General features: G+C 44.7%; 1 protein-coding gene across 1 annotated transcript in view; it reads right to left on the reverse strand.

Annotated features, from left to right (window-relative positions):
• Positions 1–23,254, reverse strand: part of LOC140409299 (putative pre-mRNA-splicing factor ATP-dependent RNA helicase DHX32) — a 133,618-nt gene that overhangs the window by 21,151 nt on the left and 89,213 nt on the right. The window contains exons 7-9 of the mRNA XM_072497680.1: positions 17,528–17,627; positions 10,954–11,126; positions 9,100–9,289 (exon numbers count right to left, since the gene is read on the reverse strand). Coding sequence (XP_072353781.1) covers positions 9,100–9,289; positions 10,954–11,126; positions 17,528–17,627 — 463 coding nt within the window. The remainder of the gene's footprint in view (positions 1–9,099; positions 9,290–10,953; positions 11,127–17,527; positions 17,628–23,254) is intronic.

Raw genomic sequence — 23,254 nt, forward strand, 5'->3', positions numbered from 1 at the left:
TTTGTTTTTTAAATAAATTTAGAGTACCCAATTCATTTCTTCCCCAAATTAATGGGCAATTTAGCATGTCCAATCCACCTCCCCTGCACATCTCTGGGTTATGGGGGCGAAACCCACGCAAACACGGAGAGAATGTGCAAACTCCACACGGACAGTGACCCAGAGCCAGGATCGAACCTGGGACTTCGGCGCCGTGAGACTGCAGTGCTGACCACTGCATTTTTCCCAATGTTGAATTGATACCCTGTAAAGAGATGGGCAGATCATCATCCACATACAAAGAAACTCAAGTGATCCAGCCTCCCCCACCGCTCAATACCCCTTCACCTCCTCAAGACTCTAAGCGCCATTGTCAATGTCTAGGGCAAAGAACAGCAGGGAGAGCGGATGTGTCGGCCGGTGCAACCCAAAGCCATCCGAGCTGACCTTGTTAGTCCGAACACTCACCTTAGGCGCCTTATACAATAACCTAACCCGATTGAACGCTTTCTCTGTGTCGATCGTCACACCACTTGCACTTCTCATCCCTCATAATGACATTCAATAACCTTCGGACATTCATCGACAGCTGCCACCCCTACACAAAGCCCATCTGGTCCTCATCTACCAACCCCGGCACACAATCCTCTATTCACATCGCCAGTACCTTCACCAGCAACTTTGCATTTACATTCAACAGTGAAATCGGCAGGTATGACCCACACTGCTCCGGGTCCTTGTCTTTCTTTAAAATGAGTAATATCGAAGTCTGAGAGAGCGTGGAGGGAAGCTCACTCCTCACCATCGACTCATCACCCATCTTGACTAACAGGGGCCCCAGCTCCAACCCAAACCTTTTATAGAACTCAGCTGGGAACCCATCCGGACCCGGGGCATCGACCCCACACAATCCATTTCCCCCCTCATCCCGATCAGAGCCCAAAATCCTGCATCTTTGCCTTTGTCACCCTCGGGAACACCAACTCATCCAAAAACCATCTCATACCCTCACCCTCATCTTCAACCCTGGCTCCGAGCTATGTAATTTCCGTTAAAAAGTCTTAAATACCCAATTCATCTCTTCCGGCTCAGTTACCACCGCACCCCTGCCATCTCTCACCCTCCCAATTTCCTTCACCGCCGCTGCCTACCGCCTCAACTGGTGTGCAATCATCCTGCTGGCTTTCTCCCTATGTTCATATATTGCCCCACCTGACCCTGCGCAGCGGCCCCACCGCTTTTCCCGTGGCCACAAAGCCCAACCTCCATCTGGATCGTCTGTCTCTCCTTCAACAGTGCCTCCTCAGGCGCCGCCGAATACCCCCGGTCAACCCTCAGAATGGCCTCCACCAACCTCAACCTCAGTCCACTCCACCTTCTCCTTGTGCACCCGGATCGAGATAAACTCCCCCCTTACCACTGCCTTCAGTGCCTCCCACAATGTGGAGGCAGAAACCCCCCCCCCGCCCCCCCCCCCCCCCCCCGTCTTATTCTGCTCTACATAGTTCCAGATAGCCACCCTACCTTATCCGCCAATAACCCCACGTCCAACTTCCACTGCAGCCATTAGGGGCTCCCCTTTGCCACTCACAAATCCAAACAATGTGGCACGTGGTCCAACACCACGATCGCTGAATACTCCGATCCAACCACTTCCGGCAACAGCGCCACAGGACAAAGAAATTAATCCGCACGTTCACCCGGTGGACGAGCGAGAATTACGAAAATTCCTTCGCCCTCGGCCGCTCAAACTGCCACAGGTCTGCCCCCCCCCCCATACGCTCCATGAACCCCAACGGCTCCTTTGCCATAACCGATACCTTCAGGGTCCTGGGACATGACTGGTCCAGCCTAGGATCCAGCATCGTATTAAACAACCCCCCCCCTCCCCCCACTCCCATAAACAGCCAGTGAGTGTCCAGGTCCGTAATCTTTGCCAACACCCACCTCAAAAACTTCACATCGCGCCAATTTGGCCATACACATTCACCAACCTCCCATGCCCCATCACAAATCTAACCCCAGGGTCGGTCACTATACTTCAAACCTTAAAAGCCACCCTCTTATTGACCAACACTGCTACCCCATCTCATCTTCATTTCCAACCCTGAATGGAATACCTGCCCCACGCAGCCCTTCCTCAACCTTATCTGGTCCCACCACCTTCAAATGAGTCTCCTGAAGAAACACCACGACCGCCTTCAACCCCCTGAAATGAGTGAAAACACGAGACATCTTAGTCGGTCCATTCAATCCCTGAACGTTCCACGTAATCAACCAGTTCGGGGGGGGCTCCCCCCATCCCCAGTCAGCCACAATCCCTCTTTACTCAGATCCCCAAGGTCCATTCCTCAGTCACCCTCTGGGCCTCACCAACTACAGCAACTGCACCCACATCAGCATCAACCCCCCTCCCCCCACATAAACAAAGAAACAAAGCCACCCCACCCCCTCACTCTCCACGGATCGTTCCCCCCCACTGCACTACTGGTAACTAACCTGCCTGCTAGCGTAGTGGACCGCACCCGTGGGTCTCAACCCTCTAGCCCTCAACCACCCTTTCCCCACACACTTACCCTATCCAGACCCACACATGGTAAATACAACAATACGCCTGGCATTCACACTCACATTTCCCATACTGGCATCTCAGTGTCCTCGCAATCCTCCCAGTCCCATGGTTTCTCATAAAATTGTTCGCCTCCTCCGGCGTATCAAAATACAATTCCTGATCCTGGTGCATGACCAACAGACGAGCAGGATACAGCATCCTGAACCTCACTCCTTTCTTGTAGAGGGCCACCTTGATCCTGTTGAATCCAGCCTGCTACTTGGTCATCTCTGCACCCAAACCCTGGTAGATATGCACCACGTTTCCCTCCCAGGTATATTCTCTAGTCTCCTTTGCCCACTGCATAATCTTCTCTTTGGTCCAGAAAACCTGGAGCGATTCTCCACCTTCTCCCTCAGCCGCTTCTGGCCATCCACCACGAGCACCATCTCTGCCTCCAATGAGGTCAACTAGTCCTCACGATCCACCACTGACTCCTCCACCTTCTGGAGCGCCAAACTCTTGTGCCTCCAGCCTTGGCTCCACTCTCTCGATGGCCATCCTGATTGGCTCCTACAAAAGGTCCACCAATTGAAAGGTCCACTAATTGCTCGGTAGACCACTGGGCAGTCAATGACACCCCAGAGCCCGCCACCATCTTTCCCTCTGTCCCAGTTCGAAAGTCCTCCCGGCCAGACTGCTGCCCCTTGCTCGTTACACTCCTTGTCTAACAAACAATAAATTGGCCCAACCAGAGGAGAATTCCTGTCTCTCACTGCTCATGCACTTTGCACCAGCAAACACCCCCTATATTGGGTGAAAAGGACCAAATAATTCCACTTTGAGCGGGAGCCACCAAATGTATGATCACTCACTCCATGGCCGCCACCGGACGTTCCATGGCTGGTTATTTGTTAGAAATTTTAACCAGCGTCAGAATAATAATAATATTATTATTATATACAAGTGTGATTTTAAAAAACATTTCAATATGTAGTATCAAAAGACCGTTATAATGCAAGTTTAAACAATTAGCCAGTAACAATTTATGTAAAATCAGGCGGGTGACAATCCCTAAGGGTAATGCTGAAAGTGAAACAGAAAGGTTTAGGAAAAGATTGCACACATGCACTTGTTTCCCACTGCATGGATATGCACAATCTCGCTTTAGAAATACCCAGTCCAGTGCCAGACCAAAAACTGGTGGCTGCAATTATGGATTTTCACTACCCCCAATCTAGAATCCTCTGCCACCTAGAGATCAAGTGCAGCAGATACATGCCAATACCATACACCATCACAACATGGTCTTGCAATGCTGTTCCTTTGTTGTCAGAGTCAAAACCCTGGAACTCCCTCCTTAAAAGCACTGAGACTGTAGGTATAGAAAAAGGGCAGTGGTTCAAGACGTCGGTTCGCCACCATCACCTTCTCAAGAGCAACCAATATATAGATTTTTAAAATTCTTTGTGGGGTACGGGCGTCGCTGCCTATGCCAGCATTTGTTGCACATCCCCAACTGTCCTCCTTGCCCCATTTCAGAGTACTTTTGAGAGTCAAACACATTGTTGTGGATCTGGAGTCACATGTAGGCCAGACCAGGTAAGAACGGCAAATTTCCTTCCCTAAACGACATTAATGAACAAGATGGGTCTTTACGACAATCAGCAATGGCTTCATCATCATCAGACTTTTAATTCCAGATTTGTACTGAATTCAAATTTAACCATCTGCCATGGTGGGATTTGAAAACTCGGGTCTTGCCCTGGGTCTCTGGATTACTCGTCCAGTGACGATACCACTGTGCCATTGCCTTCCCCTATGCCAGCTTTGTCATCAATGCTTGCACCCAGAGAACTATTTCTTTAAAATTAACATCCCAAGATACTTGAAGAATGAATCCTTTTGATGCTGCCCAAATAACTGAGAATTTGTATGACTTGTTTTGCATATTTCTGCCGTGAAAACATCCTTACAAACCGTCTCTCCTTTCTCCATGTCTGAAATTCTTATCAATTACACACCATTTAACATTGCAAAAAATACAATGTGGTGCACAGTCACAGGTCACCTGCAAGCAATGGTGCTCTGTACTACCCACCCTGACCCCAATCTACTTTTTTTCTAAAAGAAAAATTAACGGTGGACTTTTAAGATGCTCAGGAACCAAATAAGTAAAGTTTATCATGTAAAATTAGGAGAATTGTAATGTTAGTATCTTTTGCTCAAGGTTCTAATCAGACTGTTAACAAGGATAATGCTGGTCTACTTGAACAATATTGTTGTAACCACGTACTGACTCAAATTTTGTTAATTGTAATTTATAAGATGCAACGTTACATAACTGCACACTTCAAATATTTAGAATAAAATTACAGGAAACATTTGCTCATGTCTGATTTCACTTCCTTTCTACCATTACATTCATGAGAATAAACTATGAATTGTTATGCATTCATTTTGCAAGTCTTGATCCGTACCATTTCCTGTCCTTAAACTTCCCATAAAGGTGCTTCACATTCCAAATCCCACAAGATCACATTTTATGCAAGTTGTAAGGTAGTAAAATGCCCCATGGCACTTCACAAGAATGTTATCAGGCCAAAACCGAGACGAGGGGGAATTTGTGGAACGCTTTGGCGCAGAACGCTGTGGAGGCCAAATCACTGAGTGTCTTTAAGATAGAGATAGATAGGTTCTTGATTAATATGGGGATCAGAGGTTATGAGGAGAAGGCAGGAGAATGGGGATGAGAAAATATCAGCCATGATTGAATGGCAGAGCAGACTCGATGGGCATAATTCTGCTTCCATGTTTTATTGTCTAAAATTGAACACTAAGCCAATTAAGGAGCTGGCGGGGTAGATGGTCGAAGAGGTTGGTTTAAAGCAATATCCTCTGGGAGGAGAGTGGTATAGAGCCAGGGGGATTTAGGAAAACCTCCAGTGTTTGAGGCCTAGATAGGTGAAGGCTAATGGTGGCTTGAAGGAAATCCAGGATGCCCAAGAAGCTTTGAGGGGGCAAAATATATCCCAGAGGTTTGTAATGTTGATTTGGAGCAAGGCCGTGGATGCATTTGAACTCAGGATGAGAATTTAAAATTGAGGCAGTGATGGACTCGGAGCCAAAGTTATTCATTGGGCACTGGGATGAATGGGTCGTTTTGCTAGTTAGGATACAAACAGCAGAGATTTAGATGAACTCAGGTTTACAGAGAATGGAAGGTGAGAGGTTAGCCAAGAGAGAACTGGAATAGCTGAGTCTGGAGGTGGCAAAATAATAGATGAGGGTTTCAGCAACAGATGGGCCAAGGTAGAAGCAGAGAGAGGAGATGAAAGAAGGTGTTTTTGGAGAGGAGGAGGATAGTCGAAAAATTCAGCTCAGGGTCAAAAAGGACATCAAAGGTCCAGTCTGCAAATGTCTGAGGCTGAAACAAAGAAGGGGTTCACAATTGTGATTGCACTGTGGACTGTATGACCACAATAAAATGAACCCTTAACACTCTCCTCTCATGTCATAGTGGCAATGTACAGATCTACTGCATCGAGATTGCAACTACAAATTTATAAAAAACGTTCCTCTTCAGTGCTTCTGCTTTTTGTTCACAGGAAACAAAGTAAATGCAAGAAATCTCTGGTGCCAACACCACAGAATTCTTACATTTGAAATACAATTAGCCCAGAAATTCCAACTGGGTTGTGGTGTGGCTTAAAATGAGGTTGCATGGGAATTCTGCCCCGGAAAGAGAACCCCGTCTCAAAACCTGGGGACCCAGCTCATATACATAAAAGTTGCAGGTCGCCGTATCACTTTACAGCATTGGACAATGGTTCTGAGGGAGTGGGCAGGGCAGGTGTGTCCAGAGAGGGAAATTTGAATCAGCACTGTTGCAGAAATGAAGATTATGGGGTTAGATTTTCCATCCATAAGGTGTGAAAAGCTGATGCACTACTGAACAACCACCAAGTAGGCACCTGAGGCAATTCGGTTTCCATTTCAGCACACAAGTCTCATTATCAGGGTGGAAGTGGTGGTTGTTGGGGTGGAAAATAGAAGGAAACTGATGCGGATCCCATTTCCGAGTATCTGGCTCTTTCCACCCATGTGAAAAAGTCCTGGTAAGGGCTAACCCTCTCGATCATGATATCACAGTTAACAGGAGAAACCTAGGTGGGACCAAAGAGCTATTACCCAACAACTAATTAATTCAGAGAAACTGATTAGCATTAGGAATGTGGACACATTTATCAGCAGGCTAAGCAGAGCAAGCAGAAATAAATTGCTTCCACTGGTGGAAGATTTGAGAACCAGAGGACAAGGTGAACGGCAACTTGAGGGAAAAAAACTTTTTTTTAGAGCATTAAGTGGTTAGGATCTGGAATACACTGCTTAAGAACATAGTGGAGGAATGGATTTCAAAAGGGGATTGGGTAATTACCTGATAATCACAGATTATCATAGAATTTACAGTGTAGAAGGAGGCCATTCAGCCCATTGAGTCTGCACCGGCTCTTGAAAAGAGCACCCTACCCAAGGTCAACACCTCCACCCTATCCCCATAACCCAATAACCCCATCCAACACTAAGGGCAATTTTGGACACTAAGGGCAATTTAGCATGGCCAATCCACCTAACCTGCACATCTTTGGACTGTGGGAGCAAACCGGAGGAAACCCACGCACACACGGGGAGAACGTGCAGACTCCGCACAGACAGCGACCCAAGCCGGAATCAAACTTGGGACCCTGGAGCTGTGGAGCAATTGTGCTATCCACAATGCTACCATGCTGCCCTGATAAAGAACTTGTCAGAGTGGGACTCGCTCTTGCAGTGAGCCGGCACAGGCACTATGGGCCGAATGGCCTCCTTCTGTGCCGTAACTGCTCTATGATTCCACCTTAATTTAGCAGCATGACAGAATTCTGCTTTACAGCCACACCATTGTCACCCCCACCTTTAGTTCTGAAATACTGGCCATGTCTTCAAACTGTTGTCCAGAAAATGCTGCACCTTGAATAGGAGCATTGTCCCCAGGTTTGAGGACAGGGTTCCCTCTCTGTGGGAGAATTTCCATGCGGCATCACTTTTAGTCACACCACTGTTGGAATTTCTGGGCTAATTTTGTTTCAAATGTAAAAATTCTGTGGTATTGGCACAAGAGATTTTGTGCATCTACTTTATTTCCTGCAAATTAAAAGCAGAAGCATTGAAGAGGGAAGGATTTTTTCAATTAAACATTTACAATCTTCCCTCCTGCAGAGGCCATGTGAAACTCAAGACATTCCAATTTACTCAGTCCTTGGATGGTATTTGACATGCTGCCACACAATATAAAACTACATGACCTTTACCAGTTTTCCGATCCACCTTGCAACAGTTATAGGAAAATCTAAAACTATTGCAATGAAAAATTAAAAGCATGCCATTACCAAATACTCATCAAATACAGAAATATACATGAACCACAAATATCGTTCCCCATTGCCTCTCATTCTTATGGTTAAGTTAAAAGCTCTCCTGTGAACTTTCCTGCACACAATCAGTTTCAAACAGATGATATTGTGCGTGCGTTTGCTTTTTGCATCCTTTGTAGATAGTCCTTTCCAAGACTTCAAAACTATGGAACCACCTACCCTTTGGAGCCTTTCCTTTTTCACCTACATGCTAAAGGCTTTTCAAACCCCACCTTGCCACCAATTGAATTGTGACAAGCTGATTAATCTCATCTTCATTCTTTTTTTTTTTTTACTTCTGCTGGCTTCACGGACCGGGAGAACACAAGTATGATAAATGAAAATTGCAAGTGAAACTAGGAAAGAACTCCATTCCAAACTGTTGTTAGCTGTGTAACTGCATCTGGGATAAAAGGGGTAAAGGAACAAACAGGAAAAAAGAATTTGGAGATTGAACCACATCAACACCCACCAAGCATGAAAGAAATGTTGCAGGCTGCAAAATTGTTGGGAATGAAGGAAGGAATGCAAGCATTTTGATAATGAGTCATGCAAAATTTGTCTTTTATATTTCTTTAATCTTTCTAAAATGTGCACTGTTCAAACAAGCAGATGTTCTATCTATGAGTAATATGCTCTAATGTACATTCAAGCAGGAATGATAGTCTGCTGGCAGGTTGATAAGTGCACTCTATGGAGTTTGCATGTTCTCCCCGTGTGCGCGTGGGTTTCATCCGGGTGCTCCGGTTTCCTCCCACGGTCCAAAGATGTGCAGGTTAGGTGGTTTGGCCATGCTAAATTTTCCCTTAGTATCCCAAGATGTGCAGGTTAGGTGGGGTTACAGGGATAGGGCAGGGGATTTATTTCAAATGGTGGGATGAGGGCCAGGAGAGAAGATACTTCAATGTGCTACATGTATCCAAGACATTGTTGATCCAGCTAAAAAAAAATACATATCACAGTTCAGATTTAAATGCCTTTATTTTTGGAGACATTTCACCGACAATGGAAAAATAATTATTGAGTTATGCATAGATGGAGAAAAGAAAACACGACAAAATTGCTGAATAATGGAACTCCGAATAATATTTTTAAATTAAAAAAAACGATTCTTACCTATTACCATCGCAGCAATTGTTAACATCTCATTCACACAATCAAATTCACAGGATGCAAGAAGAGCTTTGGCTAATTGAGGGTCCAGGGGGAATTCAGACATAATAATTCCAACTTCAGACAGGTTCCCATCATCATCCAGAGCAGCCAAATAATCAAGATCCTCCAGTGCCTGCATCAGTGCCTCGGGCTGAGGGAAGATGGATAGATATTACCACTTTTTGTTTTCTTTGCCTTATTATGGATGTCATGTGGAGGGAATTGCAGCTGAAGGGTCTCTCAAAACTAAAGCTAGTGGCTGCCGAGCACACAGCTAGTTATACTCAAAGTATGATGCAAACACATGAATCACATTTTTCTCAGAACTGAATGTGCAGCGCAACCATCCAAGTGAAATAATGATTTGTTGGGTTCCGTATTTGTTATTCATTAACAGCACGAAAGGAAGACTTGACATAAGACTTAGAGGAATTTGATTTCTCAGCTGACCATTAAGATTTTACAGTTTACCTTGCTCAAATGATTTGCAATTTCATAGAATTAGATAGGGCAAACCAGTTAGTCTCATTTCCTATTAGCCTTTCTTCCCCAAACATTTAACAACCTCCCTTTTTTAAAGCTCTTACAGATTTTCTATCTCAGAAAGCATCGGATGCTCAGTCACTGAATATATTCAAGACAGAAATCAATAGATTCTTGCCGGAAAATCTCAACAGGTCTGGCAGCATCTGTGAACAGACAAACAAACTTAACTTTTCCAGTCCAATCACGGCACTGAGGACCCGGGTTCGATCCTGGCCCCCGGGCCACTGTCCGTGTGGAGTTTGTACATTCTCCCAGTGTCTGCATGGGTCTCACCCTCACACCCCAAAGATGTGCAGGGTAGGTTGATTTGCCACACTAAATTGCCCCTAAATTGGAAAAAAAAGGAATTGGGTACTCTAAATGTATAAGAAAAACTTTTCTAGTTCAATATGACTTTTTCTTTACTGGGTCCATCTAAGAAACCAGACTGTCCCATATCTGCAATATCCAGCGTCTTCAGCATAAACCCGTTTCAAACATAGGGGGCGAGATGGTGGAGTAGTAGTAATCCAGAGGCCCACACTAATGCTCTGGGAACATGGGTTCAAATCCCACCAAGACAGCTGGGGGAATTTAAATTCAATTGATAAAAATCTACAAGCGAGTCTCAGTATCGGCGACCATGAAACTATCAGTGATTGCTGCAGAAACCATCCGGCTCACTAATGCCTTTTAAGTAAGGAAGTCTGCCGTCCTTATCCTGGTCTGACCTACATGCGACTCCAGATCCACAGCAACGTAGCTGACTCTTAACTGTCCTCTGAATTAGCTTAGCAAACCACTCAGTTCAAGGGCAATTAAGAGTCGGGTAATAAACACTCGTCTTGACAGTGACACCCACATCCCATGAAATAATACATTTTTAAAAACTGCAGTGTTCTGAAGAACAGTCATTTTGCTCTGCAAAAGATAAATCTGTTTCTCTCTCCTCAGATGCTATTAGACTTGAGTTATACCAGCCCTTTGTTTTTATTTCAGACTTCCAGTATCACGGTATTTTACTTTTATATCAATTGATTATTGTACATTCAGGAAATAAAAGGGTAATGGAATATTGCGGGAAGGTGGAGTTAAGGTAGATGATCAGTTATGATTGTATCTCATGATGGGAGGTTCAAAAGGCAAATGATCTATTCCTGCCCCTATACAAAATGACTGAGGACTCAAGTAGAGGGGTACATCTCAAAACTAAGTTAATTTCAATAATTTTATGGAACTAGATTTTTCACATAACTGGATATTCAAGGCCATCGTGCACATCATACAAACTGCTGTGTTGCTTTTACCTGGCCGATCCAAGAAGTCACATTGTCCCATATCTGCAATATCTAGCCTCTTCAGCAGAAGCACCAGGTGACTGAGGTTTGTTTCTGACACTCGAGGTGGTGGAACATCTGGCATCTCATTATGGAATGCTTCGGAGTACAAGCGGAAGCACTTCCCTAAAAAGCCAAAGATACAATGTTAAACAGCTCTCTTAAAAGCCCTGTTTCCTCGTCTTGCTGTTGCAAAATATTCCACAACATCCCCACCACGGCACTTCCAGGCAATACATCTTACATGTCTCAGTTATCCAGAGTAAAGAGCCCAGACTTCTATAGCTTACTCAAAATCATACTCTTGACTACAAGGCTCAGGATCATGTTCCTTCTCATCACCACTTCCAATCTCTTGGTAACCTGGAATGACTTCTTGGCTCTGCAAACTGTTGCTTGGCAATGTGTGGTCATGTTTAGCGCTGAGTCTAATAAGTTTCAAATTCTCTTTCCATTTCATTTGAGCTATTTTAATACCAGAGATCAGGGATGTTTCTTATTTTTCCATCCAATTGGCAATGTTTTGCACTTGCCTGCAATAAAGTCCACTTATTAAAACTAGAAACAGGATGTTCTATTGCATAGTCCTGTTTAATCAGGGCCTTGTAATTTTATCTGAGAGAGATACCGGCCAATGGAATTCCCTAGCCTAAATGAGCGAGCCAGCCATCCCAGATCTTGCACTGGGATTATATATGCTGCAAATGCCATTCTCTTGCCACTTCCTCATGTTTCTGTCCAAACGGTGCGTCGCTCCAACACACGGCTACTTAATGGTGGTCACTGTGGCTGGTAAATGGAAATTCCAATAGCCTCTCCTTCTCGTCCCATCCTTGATTTCAAAATTAACTCCTGAAGGACCTTCTTTTTAACTGAAAAAACTGTCCCCAGAATGTGGAAATGCTGCATTTGCCCACCATCCATTGTTGCCCTGACTGTATGGTTTGCTCGACCACTTCAGGGAGAGCAAAGAGTCAACTATATAGTGTGTGATCAAATTCAGATGCAGGATAGACTGATTATACGTGGCCGGTTCCTTTCACTGAAGGATAATTAGTGAAACAGTTGGCTGTTTATGGCCATCTGACAGTTTGCAGTCATATAGGTTTTTTCTGGTGCTAGTCCAAATATTATTTACCAAATTTATTGAATTTAGTTCCATAACTTATCATGTTGGGATTCAAACTCTCAATCCCTGCATTTGCTTTTGACTCATTTCCCCTTCCGTCTCGGAATTCTGTCACAATCCACTGTCCAGTAAAGAGCTTAGTCACAGTCCTCTTAATAAGTGATCAATGAATTTAAGTTATTACTGAATACAACACCCTCAACGAAGCAATTTTCAATAAAGAGCATTGAGTCAAAGATATTTTCTTTCGTATATAATTATTGATAAATCATTGACAAATGTTTACTGTAAATCATGCTGTCATGTAATTTCACTTTTTTCAATTCTCATATGAGTGGAGTCAGACCACAAACAAAGAGGAGGTTTTTTTCAAACTTGTTTAAAAAAAATAAAAATAAAATCAAGATACTTTAATCTGAAAAGATGGGCACTAACCACTATTTTCAAAACTACTTTATTTGTGGCTAAATAATAAGAAGTGGAAGCAGAAGTGTTTTTCCAATGAGCCTTTCAAACTTTTTAAATAATCATTCCATACTTTTGTAATGACATTTGAATGCATCAGACATTAGCTAATCAGAGGCATAAATGCCTGGCAATGTATGTTGTGGTAAACAGACACCTACCAACTTCCCTTCGATTTCTAATGTGCTGCTCTCCAGCCTCAGGGCTGGAAGCTTACGCTCATAGTTTTTCTTGCTTTTTTTCATTTAAGCATATTAATGTGATGAAAGGCTACTCCAGTGTACATTGCACGTAGGAACATCAAATTTGCAAGATGAAAAAAAGACTGTGGCTCAGCTGTTTCACTTTCCACCAAGCCGGTAGTCACATAACACAAAGATAATGAAGTCATTGGTTAAATTGTAGAAACCAATCTCCATCGATTACAAAAGACCCAAGGCAGGAGGCAAGGAAAACTCCAGTGATGAAAAACGTAGTTCCAAAGCCACCTGTTCCTCCCAAGCATGCTACCTCACTGCATGTCATGTCCCGAATGAAAGTACATTATAACTATAGGCACAAAAGGCCGAGGAAAATGGACTGTAAGGTTAATAACGTAGTTGTGTCACAGTGAACAAGTAGCTGAGAGTTGACCTTGGTTACTTCCATGCTGGCACACCATTTGCACCCGACCCAGCCCATTCCAGACTCTTCAGACAGAGCACCGAGACATGTCTTAGTGTTGGTGAACAGATGTTTATTGTGATATATACAAGTATTGTGCCCAGCCCTTATTGTTACCCTATGTGCTTCACACAAACAATAGTTGTGTTTAACTTTCTAGCCTTGCGTGCCCCAAAGCTCCTTCTCGGTGGATCCCCAAGTGCTAGGTCAAAAAGGGAGGCAGCCTCCTGCGATCCCGCCCTGTGACCTGGGTCTCCTTTGGCAGCCCGTCCTCTGAAGCAATCGGGCCCCCAGATGTCACAGGTGGCATGGTGCCACCCTGTGCCACCCTCCGGGACCATGCGAGTTCCCTATGTGTCTAGTTCAGATCAGCCAGCGGCAGGCCAAAGGTCTTGACTCCCGCAGTCATGGCCCGTTGTGATTGGGCCACGCACTGGAGGGCCGCAGAAATGTCCATGTAGCCCTGATACATGGCTGCCTGTGACATGGTCATCCTCTCCTGTGCCTTAGCCACCGCCCGAACACTGTGCCCCAGGCCTTGGACATCATGCCGCATGGCCGATATCGTCATACCCAAGGCCTCCGCCGCGGACGCCACGGCACACGTGGAAGGGGGTCATCATTGCTGGTTCACTTGGTTCCCCGATGCCAACTTCTGCCATGGCGACTGTCTGCTCTCCGACCCCACTGACCAGGTCAAACGCTCTCTGCTCTGTGATGGCCGCAGGTCCAGCGGACCACCTCCGGTCGTCACCCGCTCCCGGCGGTTGTGGGCCGCATTCGCCTGGGACAGATATTGCACAGTGTAAGACACTCAAGGCGCAGGGAGCACAAGGGGTCCACGGCTACTGGCCTGTGTGTAGGGCACCCGGCCATTGCGATCTGTATGGTTGTTGGCATGTGGTGCCGGGTGGGGTGCATGCAGACTGCCAGTGGTGGGGTTCGATCACTCTCTGGGGGGAGGGATGTGAGACAGGGGTTGGTGCCAGGGGCACAGTGATGACGACTCATCCTGGCAACCCTGAGGAGGTCGCGCAGCTTCTCCTTGCATTGCTGGTCGGCCCTGGTGGTGGGATCATGACGCTCACGGCCTCTGCCACCTGCGCCCAGGCCCAATTGATGTCTATGGGCAGCAGCCTCCTTCCTACCCTGGGAAGCAGGGTTTTATGCCTCCCCTCCATGGCATCCAAGAGGGTCTCCAGCTTGGCGTCAGCGAAACTCGGTGCGGGAATGAGAATGTGTGGGGACTGGAGTGGCATATGCGGCTGCAGCTCGTCAGCCTCTCGAGTGTCAATCCCGACTCGGCGAATCACACACCAGCATTATTTGGAATTGCACTAGTTCCATATGGTGCCGGTGCTAGCCCTTTATGAAGTCCTGAATCACTCCGGGACTGGCACTGCTATCAAGATCATGGAACACTACCGATTCAATCCCGGCATCAACACTTACTGAAATGAAATGAAATGAAAATCGCTTATTGTCACAAGAAGGCTTCAAATGAAGTTACTGTGAAAAGCCCCTAGTCGCCACATTCCGGCGCCTGTTCGGGGAGGCTGTTACGGGAATCGAACCATGCTGCTGGCCTGCCTTGGTCTGCTTTCAAAGCCAGCGATTTAGCCCTGTGCTAAACAGCCCCTCAGAATCCAGCCCTACAGGTTTAAAAGGCACAATGAGTTTCAGCAGGCGGTAAGCTGAGGCTGCGATGGCATCAGGCAATGTTATTTAGGTGGAAATAAGTGGTCTTAGTGACGACATGGATGTGCCCAGAAGCTCACCTCACATTATTTTTACTTTGAATAACGTGAGATTGTTGGAAATTAACATTTATCCTGGCAGTTTTTAAGAATTGTGCAAACAGGCTCCACAATGCAGTCAATAGTGCATTTAATCACCTTGTTGTGCAGAAGTACAATCAATAAGCAAACACCAACAGTCTACCGTCTATCAAACTGTCATGCAATCAAAATCAATTGTTATCTTATCAGTGCTGCATTAGTAATACATGATCAACCAAAAAAGCTTCACTTTGTCACATCTTTCCTGGAGAGAATTGTGCTACTGGGGACAGGCTGAGAAGGGAAAAGACAGAGGCCGAAAACAGGAACTACCAAATAAGGCCCTGGCTGGGAATCGATATTGGCCGTCTGCAAGAACACTCAAGTCAACACATAAACTCCTTAGCGTTATTTGGAACTTTGTGATTACCCACTTAACAGTATTTATCATGTTTACACATACTTGGAAGTGCATGGTAAGATAGGACTGAGTCAACACGGCTTTGTCAAAGGGAGGTCATATCTGACAAATCCGTTAAGAGCTCTTTGAGGAAGTAACAAGGATGTTAGACAAAGGAAAACCAGTGGACGTGAATTATTTCGATTTCCAGAAGGCCTTTGACAAGGTGCCGCATAGGAGACTGTTAAATAAGTTAAGAGCCTATGGTATTCAGGGTAAGATCCTGGGATGGATAGAAGATTGGCAGACTGGCAGAAGGCAGAGTGTGGATAAAGGGTTTTTTTTCAGGGTGGCAGCCGGTGGCTAGTGGTGTGCCTCAGGGGTCTGTGCTGGGACCACAACTTTTCACAATATACATTAACGATCTGGAAGAAGGTACTGAAGGCACTGTTGCTAAGTTTGCAGATGATACAAAGATCTGTAGAGGAACAGGTAGTATTGAGGAAGCAAGGGGGCTGCAGAAGGACTTAGACAAGCTAGGAGAGTGGGCAATGAAGTGGCAAATGAAATACAATGTGAAAAAGTGTGAGGTTATGCACTTTGGAAGGAGGAATTTAGGCATAGACTATTTTCTAAATGTGGAAATGCTTAGGAAATCAGAAGCACAAAGGGACTTGGGAGTCCTTGTTCACAATTCTCTTAAGGTTAACGTGCAGGTTCAATCGGCAGTTAAGAAGGCAAATGCAATGTTGGTATTCATGTCAAGAGGGCCAGAATACAAGGCCAGGGATGTACTTCTGAGGCTGTATAAGGTTCTGGTCAGACCCCATTTGGAGTATTGTGAGCAGTTTTGGGCCCTGTATCTAAGGAAAGATGTGCTGGCCTTGGAAAGGGTCCAGAGGAGGTTCACAAGAATGCTCCCTGGAATGAAGAACTTGTCGTACGAGGAACGGTTGAGGACTCTGGGTCTGTACTCGGAGTTTAGAAGGATGAGGGGGCATCTTATTGAAACTTACAGGATATTGCGAGGCCTGGATCGAGTGGACGTGGAGAGGATGTTTCCACTTGTCGGAAAAACTAGAACCAGAGGACAGCATCTCAGACTAAAGGGGCGATCCTTTAAAACAGAGATGAGGAGGAATTTCTTCAGCCAGAATCTGTGGAACTCTTTGCCGCATAAGGCTGTTGATGTCAAATCACTGAGTGTCTTTAAGACAGAGATAGATAGATTCTTGATTCGTAAGGGGATCAGGGCTTATGGGGAGAAGGCAGGAGAATGGGGATGAGAAAATATAAGCCATGATTGAATGGCGGAGCAGACTCGATGGGCCGAGTGGCCTAATTCTGCTCCTATGTCTTATGGTCTTACACAAAAGACCATGCTTTGAATATGTAACTTTGAGACAGTAGTAATCAACTTTGTAGCAGGACAAACGATGAACAGAGGCCATCAGGTTCCATAATGGTCTAATAACTGGTCAGAAGAGTGTTTCAGAGGACAATTGTCCTTGATTGAATCACCCTGGTTGAACAGAGTATCCACAGTCTTGATTGAACAATAGAACGCAGGCCAGGTGTGTGTGTGTGTGTGTGTGTGTATCCTGACTCAGCGCTAGCAGAACCTGGATAAAAGGAGGAACATCAGAACACATTGTCAGTGACAACCTGGGAACCCCCAGGAGCAACTATCACAGAAGAGGAACCCCTGAGTTTGGAGCTGAGCAGATGATATCCACACCGAGTGATTGTAGCCTGGCCAGCTTTCTTCACCATGGCAGATAATACCTAGAGCTCAGCTGTGAGTCTAAGTCATATTCTGCGTAATTGTAATTTTGAAGATTGTAGTACCCAAATAAAATAGTTACAGTATAGAGTGTGTGTTTTCTTATGTCTTTTCTCAGTCAACACTATTCAGAGGAATCCGAAAATATTCCTAAATGATGTTGCTAAACATAATTTTGATTGGCTGTACAAGTGAGTCAAAAAAAAACAAAGAAAAAGTACAACTGTGCCAGTCCAGAATAGATCTTGGATGCTCCACAAGCATTACCTTGAACTGATCTTCGACATTTTACTCGCCAGCATTTCTTACCTGGGCAGGTGTGGCCTAATCTCTGCCACCTCAGCTCAGCCTGGCTCTTGCTAATTGGCTGAATGACCTGCGAATCAGCCCGAATGCGAGGATTGTATACCTGGGGAAAAAAATGCCTAGTGAATACAGTTTAACAATAAAGTTAATAGAGATCGATGAACATGAACTGTACAAGTTTAATGAAGCAGTAGTATTTTGTTTATTGATTAGCACACTCCTAAATTTAACATGCGAGACAGCCTATGTGCCTTTGGGGGGGAAATAAACTAAGAATGCATTTTTCTGAAATAGGACTTTTAGTAAAGCAACTGAATTTCAGTAACTGATCTATTTAACACGTTGCCTGGGAGATAAACAGCAGGAAAAGTGGTCAACAAGATGTTTATGGTTCTTGTTTCAAGCAGAGTTTAGTTTGGAATAATCTGGCTGTGGAGCAAGGAACATTTCTACTGCAGGATTCAGTGGAAATTCTGAATGCTGGCTAAAAGCATTTAAAACTATTGTTAACTAATGACAATGAGTTGGACTTCTGGTTTACGAGCTAGGAAGAGAAAGAGAGAAAGTTTTAGATATAAGACTCCTGTGTTAAAAAACATTATAAGCAAGATAATTTTGACTTGTGGTGGCTACGCTAAAAACACTATGTGAGTCTACAATCATGGGATAGTTTGAGGTGATTTGAAAGGACGACATTGCGTAAATTATGCAGAAGGCCCAAGAAACGCCAGCCCTAAAATGAATATTTGAAACAGGATTCAGGCCAATTTCTGAGAGTTTTGGGGGGGGGGGGGTGTCAAGTCTGGAAAGAGGGGCAGCAGAGTGGCGCAGTGGGTTAGCCCTGCTGTCTCAAGGCGCCGAGGTCCCAGGTTCGATCCTGGCTCTGGGTCATTGTCTGTGTGGAGTTTGCACATTCTCCCCGTGTTTGCGTGGGTTTCGCCCCCACAACCCAAAAGATGTGCAGGGTAGGTGGATTGGCCACACTAAATTGCCCCTTAATTGGAAAAAATAAATTGTGTACTCTAAATTTCTAAAAAAAAAGTGTGGAAAGAAAGTTAAGAAGTTAGGTTTTGGAATAGAACTAACATTCATTATACTTTTAACATCGTTAATGCAACTGCGGATTCATGTTCTTTTGATTTTCATGTAATAAAATTATTTCCTTTTAAACTGTGAACCTTGTGGCTTCATTCTTTTAGTAAATAACTAGGTTTTTTGATTTCCCCAAAAAACATTACTGGTCTCTACTGAGATCATAACAAATGGCTTACAATTTTAAAAAGAGGCTGCGTGAGCACATCCATAACAAGCATCATGATTTGAGATGGCCTAAGTCGTGAATGAGTGACACAATTTCAAGATCAGTTAAATCGGAGTTTATAAAAACTTTTTCGATTTAGAACTGTTAATATAAGAGTTGAATTTTAAAATGTGATTATTGTGGCTTAGTCAATTAATTGCTACATTTATGAAGGGATTAAATCTAGATGCCAACAGAAATTCAAGTTCCAAAGACAACTCCTTCATTTGCAGATGAATAAACCGCACCAGATATTTGACTATTTGTAAACATAATTAAATCAGGAAAGGTACTCAAACTGAAACCATTCTTAATGAAGTGAAGGAACTAGGAATATGGAGACAAACAAGTTTCATTGACACAATTTACAGGATACTGTACTGACTGTTATCATTGTGTTTTGCACGCGAGGGGTGTGCCCTCCAATTACAGCAAACGTACTGTAATTACGAAGCTCTAATTTAAAACACTTGCTTTACCTGGAGGTTTAAAAACTTAACATCCCACTTACTTGATTCACTCCATTATCACACACAAATATTAGATATAGTGGAGGGAAAAAAAATCCAATATAATTGCTGAAAAATAGATATGTTGTCAAAGCTTGTGCTTGACATGATAGCTTGGAAAGAAATTACCAACAGGGAACAACAATTTACACTGCATGAGAAGAGTGCGGTGATTGCTTGGCAAATGGATACTGATTGGTAGAGATGTTGGCAGCATGGAACAGTTAACTGCACAGCTTTAAGGTAATAAAGAGTTGTATCTTGAAAGTGAGAGAGTAACTCTCTCCAACCTGTTCCAACTTCAAGTTCATCTGAGAAACAACCTCTTGGACAGTTGACAACAAAATGTTTCTCAGTTTACTGAAAATATTCTGCTTCACAATGCCTTCACATCAGCCAAAGCATCAACTCACCTGACAATTACAGGCCTGCACGAAAAAGACATAGACAATGATTGGATGGCACAGTGGCTAGCATTGTTGCCTCACAGCACCAAGCATTGCTGCCTCAAAGCACCAGGGTCCCAGGTTCAATTCCTGCCTTGGGTGATTGTGTGGAGTTTGCACATTCTCCCAGTATCTAATTGGGTTTCCTCCAGATGGTCTGGTTTCCTGCCACAGTCCAAAGATGTGCAGGTTAAGCGAATTGGCCATGCTGAATTGCCCCGATGTGCAGGTTAACTGGGGTTATGGTGATAGTACGGGGGAATGGGCTTAGGTAGGGTGCTCTTTCAGAGGGTCAGTGCAGACTCGATAGACCGAATGGCCTTCTTCTACACTGTAGGGATTCTCAGAGAATCATATTCATAAATCATAAGAGTCATTTGATAGTGCAGAGCTTGAGTACTGTTGAAAAAAAGAGACTTGCTATCAAAGCTTTTTAGCTTGTGCCCACGGTAGCACAGTGGTTAGCACTGCTGTTTCACAGCTCCAAGGTCCCAGGTTCAATTCCCGGCTTGGGTCACTGTCTGTGTGGAGTCTCCACGTTCCCCCGTGTCTGCGTGGGTTTCCTCGCAGTCAAAAGGTGGGCAGGTTGGTGGATTGACAGTGCTAAATTGCCTTTAATGTCCAAAAAGGGTAGGTGGGGTTACTGGGATGTGGCAGGGGTGGGGGCTTAGGTGAGGTCTTCTTTCCAAGTGCCGGTGCAGAATCAATGGGCCGAATGGCCTCTCTGCACTGTAAATGCTATGATTCCCACCTTTGTTAAGACCATAAGACCAAGGAACAGAATTAGGCCACTCGGCCCATCGAGTCTGCTCTGCCATTCAATCATGGCTGATATTTTCTCATCCCCATTCTCCTGCCTTCTTCCCATAACCACTGATCCCCTTATTAATCAAGAACCTAGTTATCTTGGTTTTAAAGACACTCAGTGATTTGGCCTCCACAGCCTCCTGCTGTAAAGAGTTGCACAGATTCACCACCCTCTGGCTGAAGAAATTCCTCATCTCATCTCAGTTTTGAAAGATTGTCCCTTCAGTCTGAGGCTTCACCCTCAGGTTCTAATTTTTCTTACAAGTGGAAACATCCTCTCTTAAGTCCACCCTTCTAGGCCTCTCGGTATCCTGTAAGTTTCAATAAGATCCACCCTCATCCTTCTAAACTCCAACGACTACAGACCTAGTGTCCTCAATCGTTTCTCATGTGACAAGCTCTTCATTCAAGGGATCGTTCTTGCAAATCTCCTATGGACCCTTTCCAAGACCAGCACATCTTTCCTTATAAACGGGGCCCAAAACTGTTCACAATTCTCCAGATGGGGTCTGACCAGAGCCTTATACAGCCTCAGAAGTACATCTCTGCTCTTGTATTCTGGCCCCCTCGACATGAATGCTAACATTGCATTTGCCTTCCTAACTGCTGACTGAATCTGCACGTTGACCTTAAGAAAATCTTGAACTAGAACTCCTAAATCCCTCTGTGCTTCTGATTTCCCAAACCTTTTCCCATTTAGAAAATGTCTACCTCCATTCTTCCGACCAAAGTGCATAACCTCACACTTTTCCACATTGTATTCCATTTACCACTTCTTTGCCCACTCTCCGAGCCTGTCCAAGTCCTTCGGCAGCCCCCCTGCTTCCTCAATACTACCTGTACCTCTGCACCTCTTTTTATCATCTGCAAAAATGAGTGCTGTCATTTCCTACTTCCAGATCGTTGAAATATGTGAAGGTATGGTCAAAACACCGACCCGAGGCACACCACTAGTCACCAGCTGCCATCCTGACCCCTTTATCCCCACTCTCTGCCTGTCAACCAATCCTCTATCCATGCCAGTATCCCTTAACACCATGGGCTCTGAACTTATTTAACAGGCCCCTATAGGCACCTCGTCAAAGGCCTTCTGGAAATCTAATTATCATGTCCACTAGTTCACCTTTGTCTAACTTCCGTGTTACGTCCTCATAGAATTCTAACAGATTTGTCAGACATGACCTCCCCTTGATGAAGCCCTGCTGACTCAGTCCTATTTTATCATGCACTTCCAAGTACTCCACAATCTCATCTTTAATAATGGATTCTAAAATCTTACCAATGACCCAAGTCAGGCTAACCGGCCTATAATTTCCCATCTTCTGCCTCTCTCTTCTTAAATAGGGGTGTTACATTAGCAATTTTCTAGTCCTCTGGGACCCTCCCTGCTCTCCAGTAATTCCTGAAAGATCACCACAAATGCCTCCACAATCACCTCCGCTATCTCCTTCAGAACCCTGGGGTGTAATCCATCTGGTCCAGATGATTTATACACCTTCAGGCCTTTCCGTTTCTCCAGAACATTCTCCTTAATGATTGCGACTACACTCACCTCTGCCATTTTTCTGGTCCTATTACTACTTCTCCAGCCTCATTTTCTAGTGGTCCAATGTTCATTCTTGCCTCTCTCTTACCTTTTATACATTGAAAAAATAACTCTGGGCTATCTTCTTTTATATTACTAGCTAGCTTACACTCGTATTTCATTTTATGAATTTTTAGTTGTACTCTGCTCGCTTTTAAAGGTTTTTAAAGACTGCCTCTGGCTTCCCATTCATCATCGTGGGAGTGGAAGTGGCTGCTGGGAGGTAAGTCAGCCTTTAAAAGCACTTGTCTTTGCAGGGGCAGGCCAGTCGATTTCGGCGTGAGAACAGCTGGTGAGTCAGTTTCAGCGGGAGCATTGCGGAAGTGGCTGCTGGGAGGTAAGTCAACCTTTAAAAGCACTTGTCTTTGCAGGGGCAGGCCAGTCGATTTCGGCGTGAGAACAGCTGGTGAGTCAGTTTCAGCGGGAGCATTGCGGAAGTGGCTGCTGGGAGGTAAGTCAACCTTTAAAAGCACTTGTCTTTGCAGGGGCAGGCCAGTCGATTTCGGCGGGAGAACAGCTGGTGAGTCAGTTTCAGCGGGAGCATTGCGGAAGTGGCTGCTGGGAGGTAAGTCAACCTTTAAAAGCACTTGTCTTTGCAGGGGCAGGCCAGTCGATTTCGGCGGGAGTGGAGCTGGCTGGTTAGTCAATTTCAGCAGGAGCTGAGAATTTTTCTTTTTTTTTAAAAATTAGTTTTTTAGGCGGGAACAAGAAGTCGACCCGCGGACGTCTGGGAAGACCCTCACCAATAAATTCTGGTGGAGAGGAAACCCGAGACACTACACGTGTAGTGTCTCCCACCCGCCCTCCTCCTCTAACCTAATAATAAAACCCATTGGTCTGAGGTAAGTACCATATTTTATTATATTATTATTATTTTTTATAAAAATTTAATTTAGTTGTTAGCCAGACCTTGGTAGAAAGTAAGAGGAATGGCAGGGAAGGGAGTGCAATGTTCCTCCTGCAGGATGTTTGAGGTGAGGGATGCAGTTAGTGTCCCTGCTGATTTTTCCTGCAGGAAGTGCTGCCATCTCCAGCTCCTCCAAGACCGAGTTAGGGAACTGGAGCTGGAGTTGGAAGAACTTC

The sequence above is a fragment of the Scyliorhinus torazame genome, chromosome 3 (genome assembly GCF_047496885.1).
Source record: "Scyliorhinus torazame isolate Kashiwa2021f chromosome 3, sScyTor2.1, whole genome shotgun sequence".
NCBI lineage: Eukaryota > Metazoa > Chordata > Chondrichthyes > Carcharhiniformes > Scyliorhinidae > Scyliorhinus > Scyliorhinus torazame.